Source organism: Pygoscelis adeliae, unplaced genomic scaffold, assembly GCF_000699105.1.
Source record: "Pygoscelis adeliae isolate BGI_AS28 unplaced genomic scaffold, ASM69910v1 Scaffold594, whole genome shotgun sequence".
NCBI classification, from domain to species: domain Eukaryota; kingdom Metazoa; phylum Chordata; class Aves; order Sphenisciformes; family Spheniscidae; genus Pygoscelis; species Pygoscelis adeliae.
Window position 1 is genome coordinate 233,862 of NW_008824718.1, and position 10,613 is coordinate 244,474.

General features: G+C 38.2%; 1 protein-coding gene across 1 annotated transcript in view; it reads right to left on the reverse strand.

The window, feature by feature from the left end:
* The window catches only part of LOC103916248 (tolloid-like protein 1), a 140,953-nt gene that overhangs the window by 40,573 nt on the left and 89,767 nt on the right, over positions 1–10,613 (reverse strand). The window contains exon 9 of the mRNA XM_009323208.1: positions 7,460–7,575. Coding sequence (XP_009321483.1) covers positions 7,460–7,575 — 116 coding nt within the window. The remainder of the gene's footprint in view (positions 1–7,459; positions 7,576–10,613) is intronic.

The window sequence follows — 10,613 nt, forward strand, 5'->3', positions numbered from 1 at the left end:
AAACATTGGAACAGGCTGCCCAGGGAAGTGGTTGAGTCACCATCCCTGGAAGTATTGAAAAGACGTGTAGATGAGGCGCTTAGGGACATGGTTTAGTGGGCATGGTGGTGTTGGGTTGATGGTTGGACTCGATGATCTTAGAGGTCTTTTCCAACCTTAATGATTCTATGATTCTATGTTTTGACAAGATTATTTACTTTCAGACAAGTTAAATATTGACAATGGTGGACAGTAATGCTGAAAGCAATATCACTAAAACAAATGGTACACAGTCCCTTAATGACTCTTAATGAAAATATAATAAAGCTTTTTATACAGAAATCTGAGTTCTGTGCATTTCTGCAACTTTTGAACTCCCTATTTTACTGAGCACATCTGTAAATAGGCATATTTTCAATACTTAATATCAGGACTACCCTAGGCCATTACATTATCCCACTTTGGTTTAGAAATACTAATTCCAAACTGCCATAAACTTACACTTTTAACACAGGAATAGGATTCATCCTGGATCACAGGATGACACAATAGCTACAGTTTGGACTCTGACTGACTGGGACAGCCTTAGCATCATGTCCTGCAATTCAGGGGTAAGTCAGAACAAGAAGATTAAAAATCATTCATATTTCGTATTATAAAATCGTTTCCAATACCCTTTCATTGGATTTAGCTGTATTTGGAAAACTAATTCATCTTCTTCCAAATCAGTTCCTCAGTGTAGATTAGTAAATATTTCAACCTAACTAAAAATCTTCTTTATTCACATATAAGCATAGAAGTGGTTTTATTTTTAGCTTTGATTCTAGAAACTCACAATCGAAACCTGCTATTATAAAGCAAACATGGATTGCTGCACAGTAGCAAGTACCTCACACTGCAAAAATATATCTCCATGGCAGCCTATGAAGCAGCTGTGAGCGTCAGTTGAAAGGAGAGGGATTTACCCTTAGTCCAGCTGCAAGGAGGAAATAAAACACCATAACTGGAACAATGGGCCCAGATAGTCATATGGGATGGTTTACTTCCATCTCCTCTGAAGGCACCATGTGTCTCTCCAGCAACAACATAGTACAATATTAAACCAGAAAGGTAAAACTTTTTCAGACTGTTTAATTTTAAGAAGATAAAAACTACTAGCTATTGGAGGAAGCTAATTCAAAGATAAAATAAAGCTCGGTGATTTGGGTGCGTAGGTGTTAGAGTCTCACAGTAAGACTCTTCTCCAGACAATGCAAAATGGAGACAATCTTTCATAGCAAAACACTATGTGTCTTAACATTAGGTTAGCAGGTGTTTTGCTTTCACTTACTTTCCACAAAGAATAACTAAGTACATCCATACAAGCAATCACATTCTCAAAAATTTCTTGTTTTCAGTGGAAAATGGGAAGCTTTCTGAGTTAATCTTAAAAGCTGTATCTTCCCCTATCCCCTAGTGCTGACACTACTGACTGTTTGGGTGGAAGACCAAGCTCACAGGTGATTCTGTTCAGCTTTTGCCTTTACTACCATGATGCCATGGGAAACGGAAAACATCTGTAAGGCTACACATAAAACCCAACAGCCAGAAGTCCTGTACAGTGAGGCACATTATGCTGGCAGCTTTGTGGGATGAAGGTATGGGACACGAAACATGCCAAGGACCATCAGGACAGCACTGGATAAATGAATACCTGTTCTGATGGTTGAGTATGGCCAAACATTTATAACCACAAGCTGCTACCACATCCACAAAACCTGCAAAAGGGTTGCTCAAACAGAAGTCTGCCTCTAGCACTGTGTTCTTCATGGGAACATCCTGCAAGCAGCTTTGGTACATTTTTAGTGTAGCAGATGCAACAAATATAGCCTGCCCTCTCTCTTTTGGCCCCTTCCTTCTGTCATTTTAGGGCCACAAAGGGAGGCAATAATTTAGTCTCAGATCTACATGCAAAGAATGCCAGCTTCAGTGTTAGTTTGATACTTTGGAAATATATTTAGGTAATCTTAACTCATGTCGAGGCTGCCATTGGCACTCTGAATCATAAAGACCTATAAGAATGAATAGTCACCAAATTATATTGCAGGCTTCCTTCCTGAGCTCAGAGATGAAAATGGACTAATCTGAAATCAGACACAATTGCTGTGCAATCCCTTCTTTTTGTTGCAATAAAAATTACAGTAGAAATGAATATATTTAAGGAAAACATGTTCCTTATACTGAAGGTTTGCAGTAATAGATATTCTAATATCTTGAACTATTTTTCAGTATGGATACCCTTTCCCTGAACTTTCAAAAACAAAGCAAATTAAGTCCTAATGAAAAAAACAATTCCAACTAATATTTTGTATTATAGAGATAAGGGATGTGTTCATAAGCATGGAATTTAAAAAGGTAATAAATCCCATTTAAATATTCAGTGAGTTAGAACAATGAAGAGTTTTTATACAGAAAATACATCAAATCAGTGCTTTCAAAGCTAGAGCAGGTAGGGAATAGAGGGGGGGAGGAAAGGAGGGAGTGTTGCTGGTGTCTTTTGGGAGGGGTGGGGCGTGGGGTTTGTGAAAGTCAATAAGCAAATTATCCAGACAGTCCACTGTTGAACTCCAAGGATTTGAACTTCCAACTTTGAGACAACCAAGATTTGATTCTAGGTCTCCTATATCTGTGCAAGTTCTGTGAGCTAGACTTTAAGACTCCTTTCCCATTTCAGATGTGGCTAGTCAGGTTAAGTAGAACAAATTTCAACAGCAGAGGGACAACTGGAATGATTCAGCACACACTTTGGATACACTCTCAGCAGAGCAAGCACTACAATCTGGGTTTCTACCTAACAACCTCTATCTTCAATCCAACTATTGAGCTACGTCTCTCTTCAGACAGCTCTCATTTCTCCCTTGTCAGTTTTTCACCAGGGTCTTGGTGGAGAATGTTTTTTTGATTTTTTTTTAATTTTGCAAAATAGGAAGAATCTTTCTTTCCAGTGTTACTGGGAAAATTGACAGAAATCCTTCAATGCCGTACCACTCAGTTTCCAGACTATTGCACTGCTTACCTAAAAATGGTATGCATCAAAGCATCAGTTGATCCTCTCAGCTGGCATTCACCAGGTTAATGTGGTTGTGACCATCCACATGTTCTCATGCTTCTTTTAGTCTAATTGCAGCACCTCTTATTTTGATTTCCCCATCTTATTTCCTGGATGCAGACTTCCTGTGCCATTCCTTCCCGGAAAGGGAACCTCACAACTCACTCTTTGCTTTTGCATACTGCTACACCTCTCAAACTTCTTGTAGCTTACATGCACCCTTACCTAGACTGCTACAGCTCTCAAACTTCTTCCAGCTTACGTGCACCCTTTCCCAGATGTCTAACCCACAGGGTATTTTGCCTTTACTATTCAGGCACTCCTTCAGGGACATGTACTGAAGAAATAAATGCACAAATGTTATCAGAATTCCAAGCCCAACTACTTACCATGTTATTCTCCATGAGAAATATGCAGATCTGGCTAAAAGTACAATCATTCATATGCTTTCCTCTACTTCAGCTTTTTATTACATTTCCAAGTGCTATTTGAATCTACCTCTGAGGATGGCAGAGAGGTCCTGTATATTTTCTCATTCATACAGCTATTCTGTCTGTCCTTTGCAGACTGTTTCTTCTTCAACTTGTCCTTCAAATGAAGAGGCCTCACCAACTACAAATTTTTTGTTGTTCTTAGCTCATCCACTTTGCAGTTCAGATTCCCTCTAAACTCTTACCTTCTTTTTTTTCCTGAGTTTCTCAGACCATAGATAGGTATCTCTGTATCTAGCCGTACTACTTGAAAACCCTATTGCCCTCAGCAGTCTCCTTGTCCTTTTCCACCCATGCCCACCTCACCCCAGCTGTGCAGGCAGAGAGATTCACAAAGGGGAGCTTTTTTCTCTACCCAGATGAGATGCAGACAGCTAGGTTAAGGTCAGGCTACCTTCCACAGCTGCTTAAGCTAACACAGCTGGCTCTGTTGGAAGCAAGTTATGGAAGCCACATCCTACACCTCCTCCATTGGCTCAGCTGTGTAGAGCCTGGAGGTCTCTCACCAGTCTAGTCACAAGTTTTCCATTTTCCATGACACAGCTGAAACATCAGATTTCTCTGTTTTCTGTTTGGAAATTTGCCTTTTTCCAAACCTTAGTTGCCAGGATAAAGGTGGGAAAAGGATGGTTTTACTTAGGTGTGATCACATCATTGTCTCAAAGTGCTGCTATCTAAATAGAAACCATTAAAATTTAACGAGCCTCCTCAATGGCCCCCACTTTTGAAACTACATGAAATAACCTTCACAGCCTTTTCTCACTCTGGCATGCCAAGGTATTTGATGATACAGCAATTCCTTAACATTGACCAGAATTCATTAGCTGTACCTAGGCAGAACCCCCAAGCTGTCACAGCATGATTGCTGGTTGGGACCCAAACAAGTATAAATATATTTAAGATTCTGATTTGCAATTCTGCAAAGTATTAAATAGAGCTACAGACAATGCAGAGCTTGTTCAAGGGGACAGGATAGCTGAGTCTTCACAGGAAAAACAATCAATGTGTATTTGTCAGGAATTATTAATTAATGAATTATTGATTACACAGCAGATTCAATTGTGCTACTGCAGCTTCAGAGAGAATATATCATACCTCCTACTGCCTGGGATAAGAAAGCACAAAATATATAGCAAACACCAGGTAGTACTAACTAAATTTTCTGCAGGTGGCATTTTTTTCCCATATCAACCTAGGATTTATCTGTCTTATTTTATCATTCATGTAAGAGATTGAGGAAAATTGGGAAGTAATGTAACCTATTCAAAAAGGTGGATTCAAAAAAAACTACGGGCACAGTTGCAACTCCCTATGCCAACAAAATTTCTACACACCAGAAGGTGGGATTTGCTCTGGCAGAAGGCATACAGTATTACTAACACAATCCTCCCCCAGAGATTTTTCTGTGTATAGATATACTGTGTACAGCCATTTACCATATAGTCTTAAATCTTGAGAGAAAGTAAAAGGTGAATGAACTGCCTTGTTTTAGTAATAGGGACGCACACATTTCAGGTTGGGCTGGCAATTTATGATGCCTATCAATAAAAGGAATGCTGCAGCTAGTGCATACCACTGCAGTTCCATCCTTCATTGAATTTCTTGCCATCAAAGATCAGAAGTGCCTGTACTTGCAGAAAGCAGTATGGATAGAAGTCCTCTAAATTATGCTCAAACAGCACAATGTTAAATCTCAATAAATAAGAGACAAGAGCTAGACAATCTGGACTGATGCTTTTTCAGTTTATTTTTAGGTGACTAAAGTGCTCACTGATGTTTCAGAACATGATGTGATGTACTTATATGTACTCTAACCTCCACACAACATTCCTGAGATCTATCAGGGTCAAAGCAGCAAACAGAGGAAAAAAAAAAATATATTTTTATTTTCCCTTCATAACGTGAATATGTTATCATCATTTACTGAGAAAATTTGGGATCAAGCATAATGTGTGTCCAAGGTACCGTGACATATGCATTAGTTAAGATTTAGACCTCATTTCTGCTATCTGCTATTCACATCAAGTACTTGCTGCAAATAAGGTCCTTTATCTCAAGATAGACAATATCCTGTAGGAATAGCACTGACAAAACAGACTTTTGACATTAGCACAAGTATAATTTACTTTGTTCTTGCTGAACTATATGGAGACTATGAGAGCTGGAGGTCAGAACAGTGCCCTACAGACACAACTTGTCATGTCAAATTTCAATTAGAAAATTCTGTTTAGTCTTTTTCCCCATTTGGGGTGAGGGCTAAGATGGGAAGGGAGCCAGTCTTCTTACATTGTTGACTTCAAGACAGGGGCTTTCCCCCATTAAGCTTTTGTACAGTATGATACAGCTCCAGTGGTGGTTCCAATCTCAAGACATAATGGTATTACAAATATATTACAATTACACTAACGTCCACAGATAGGCTTACACAAAGTTGCAGTGTGCTAGGAATACTTAAGCATGACCATTTCCTAGCTCATATATTAATAGTTTTCAAAAGCTAATAATAATTGTAGATGAACACTACAATTTTAAATTTTTTTTTAACTGAGGGATAGAAATCTAAGCCATTTCTGTTGTTTTCACAGCAGTGTCTAAGAAGCAACACAAATAGTGGGGACATAAAATTACCTATCTAGATTAGTTTACATCTTTTGCACAAACCTTCTCTTACTCATCTGTTTGCATTTGTTTTTCCCTGACAACCTGCAGAGCCACCCACACCCTCTCAACACAGAGTGTGTTTATTTTTCCTCCTGTCTCTGGCTTTTGCCCAGAGGAGGGCGAACACTTTCCAAATGGTTTTGCTTTCATCCCCCACAGTGGCAAATGCTCTTACAGCTCCTCAGGATCTATTAGCACATCAAGAACATATATTCTTGGCATCTACCAGGACCCTGACCTGAAAGAAACACAGAATAAAGTAATCCAATCAGGAGAAAACTATGTCCAATATGGAGTGGGAGACCACTGACAAAACTGACGGAAATATCTGGGGGCAAATGCTGGGTTTTCCTCTTTGGACCCTCCAGTACTGAGGCCAGTGATAGGTTCTATATTTCAGTCTTTCAGCAAATACAGATAGGCTGTATTTGCTTAACATCAGCCACCACTTCCTGTAAAAAAACTTACATCTTTTTTTTCCTGCATATTTTGTCTCAGGTGAAACTTTCCATCACTCCCTCTATCCTTATTTATTTTGAGGCAGGCTAGTATTTGAGCCAGTAATATAAAACAAGATTCAGCTAGCATGTTTTGAAAGTGTACACAAGAAGAACAGGTTTTGCTTTCACTAGGATGGCACACTTCTCTCCCTGAACTGCTCTCACCAAGCCCATATTTCGCCCACACACACACACACTTTTTCCCCTAAAATTTATGCCCAGAAAGTGAATCTACATGCACTAGAACCGATACCAGGGAACATCTACAATGACACTTTCTTTACTCTGCATTATTCTGTTTTACTTCAGAAACATCTCATTCAACATACTAAGAGCTTCCTTAGGCAGAGCCCAGCTATCAGCCCCCCACAGCTCACTCAGCTCGCCCAAGCCCGTGCTGGAGAAGAGACCATTCAGGAGCCTACACTACCCCTTCCACCTTTACACTGAACCACCAACTGAATTGGAAGCCAGTTTTGAAGGGATTTCATGATGCAAACATGTAGCAGATTGAAATCATGCCTTCATTTCACATGGACAGCCACCGAATAGATGATGTGGTTCTATTGCCACAGACCAAAGTCAAGTCAATAGCACATAGTTCATGGTCCCATTTTTTTTATGGCATACCATTGTTTTCAATTATTATGCAAGCTTTAAACGTAAATGAAAAGCTAAAGAAACACAACATTTTATTTTGAAAATAGTATCTGTGTTTAGCTGAGGGAATGTTAAAATACCTTCTCCCCTGGGGTCACAGAGATTCTCCATATGCAGTGTGTGTAGGAAGGATAACCATTTGGAAATCCTGGAGAAGAAAAGTTGCCTGTAGATTCCTGCAGTGTTTCTCCACAGGCTGAAAGAAACAAAACACAGTAAAAAAATATAAATTGAATGTGTCTAACAGAGAAAAATGTATCTTTCCAATATCTACTCAGAATACATTTAACTTACTGCAGATGCAGAATGGAAAACAGACTAGTTATGATTTATTCAAAACAAAGATTTTAAGCCAGTCTGACATTCATTTCGTTTTACACAGGATGTTTTTATTCCATGAACTATTTCACTTGTGTGCTGTCTGCTGACATAACCAAAATTACAGTCTTAAAAATGTCATTGCTGTCAATCAACTGCAAAATTATACATATAACTTTACTTTGGCGAAAAAAAGTTAGCCACACCCTTAGATACATACTTTAAGAACTAAAACAAAACTGAAACAAAAGCTGGCACGGCATGATTGGCACCACACTGGAATTTCATCAGTGGTTTCATTTAATTTAGTACTTTGCCCACATGACAGACTGATCTGACCTAAAGTCACTCCTTTATATTGGTATAGAAAATGAAATCCTATATTCAACAAAATCTCTTGCAACAGTGATTTGTAGAGATACGAGTAATAAAGCAAAGCAAATGTAAAGTCCTAAAAAACCAAAGGCTTTTATATTCTTTATTATTGAAGCTTTTAGCACCCATATCTCACCTGTCAATCATGCTACTAGCTGCTGGCAGACTGGTTAATAATTCCTCTTCACACTAAAATATAGCATTGGAAGATCCTGCCATTCTCCAGCACTAAAACTGATTCTGGTAGGGTGTCACACCTCAGTCAGTCATCTTTTTTGACCTTAATCAAGTTGTTCACCCACCCATTTTGCAGGTGTGATATGAGAGATGTGAATTTGAGATTATCCCATGACTGACAGTGTAATCAGATCTGCAGTGCTTTTAAATTACAGCGCTACCACTGCCAGCAGGTGAACTACTGTATCATCAAAATCTCAATGAATTATAAATGATCTGGAAAATCTTTAAATAAAAGGGGACAAAGGAAGAGATTGTTTATGACAAAGACAGACAACACAGCTGTAAAGGCTGTCTTGTTAAAATGTGTCTAAGATGTAATCTGACAACTACATTATAATATCAGGCATAAGCTACATTCAAGGCATTAAATATGCTCTCTGACACTGAAATGGTTCTTGTGACGAGGAGAGAAAAGAAAGATTGGTGCAGCCCCCCAAAAAATTTAATGGCTAACGTCACCGTCACCATGTCCTTTAGGAATGAAACAGGAAAAAAAAAAATTCTTTTCCTCCCCTCATTTAAAAAAATGTGGTTTTATCTTTAAAAAATAGCAGGCAGCCACAGCAAATGACACATACACAAAAGGCATTCAGCGCTAAATAATTATTTCTGTACAAAGCCTTTTCAGTGAAAATGCTATGTCCATAATTAACCACAATTTATTTTTAACGCAGCGATGAATGCAAACTTAAATAAGTTGTAGAGTACTGTACTGGGTTCCCCCAGTGCTAGTGAACTGTGTCATAGCTTACAGCGCATACGTAAAGCACCTAAGAGAAGGCCAAGAGTAAAATTGTAGACTTGTACAGGAGTAGAGGAAAGCAGAGCCCAAAGAGGAGATACCCTGCGTAGCACATACGTGCACGACTCGGGAGATCTGTGAGGATCCAAGTATTCTGCTCACCACTTTTAGAGCCCTCTCTTGTTCTTCCCTCCACGCATGGCTTCATTGAGGCTACATTGCATCAGCGTACTTGTATGTACATGGCATACAACTATATTTCAAGCTTTAGTACGTCTTGTGTTTGCTCTAGCTATAACTATTTCACCAACACTATGATTACTAAGCAAGCCTTGAGCAGACGATGTACACGTGATGGAGAATACCGCTTGTCCAATCTTTTCTGCTCACATTGCATTTTTTCAATTAACTGTAACTTTGACTCACAAATATTGATTATGAAGTCATGCAATGCACGTACCCACATAATGTGAAGTATGTAAACAAACAAAATACTATGAAGTATGTGGGACATACAAGATGCCAGTTCAAATGCAGCCCTGCAATTAGTAAGAGAAAAAGAGGAAGACCCTGGCATATCTACTCCTTACTCTATTAAAATCCCCAAATTACCCCGTTATAAAAGTAAACTAACATATAAATGAATTAAGCATAATAGCTTCATATTTTTTTAAATATTTCAAAATTTTTCTCTCTTATACAGAGTGGAGGATTATTTTCTCCAGAATATTAACAACACTCCACGTTCCATATGCAGATGTTGTATATAGCCTTAAAACTATGGATTTTAAGTTGCAAAAGCTGCCATGGAACATTTTCTTTTTCTAGGAATTATAGAATAAAGCTGGTTAATCCGACAATTTAACTTATATCCATGTTAAATGCCTGGGAGCTCTCTATCAAATCAAAATTTTGATCGATGTTTCTGAATTTAAGGGAAGCATAAGAAAAATTGTAATTGGATAACTTCTACTAAGAATTAACACAGTTAGAATTTATAAAATATATTTAGGCTTTACATTTTTCACCATATTTACCATTTAACTTAAAATTTCTGGTTACTCAAGGGAACTATAACAAGAACAGCTTATACCAATCAATAGCTGAATTAATTATCTATGGGATCTGAGTTCCAGGCTGGCTTCCAGAGCCACTGTAGACAGGGTGATATTTGGGCATTTCTTGTTTAAAAGCACATTCCTCTGCAATGGGTCAATGGTAACTGAAACAGTTAAAATTCTATCACTAGAGAATGTTAAGAGTTTTCTCTGTAATTGGACTGTGGCAACTACAGTATTCACGATTAGGCTTATAAAATGGTATGTTATAAACATTTTACCATGTGACAGTCCATTAGTAACGGAGCCACTTTGGGAAAGAAATGTAGAAGTAAAGTGAGGAAAGGGCCACTTATTTAAATTTCCTAAGAACTAATCTTAGTATATTTCCTGTAAGAAGAAATTAATTACAACTTCAATCTTATACACCTCTGCCTTTTAAAGCATTTGTACATTTTTATTCCATTGTTAATGATTAACTTTGCCAATGTTTTGTCTGAT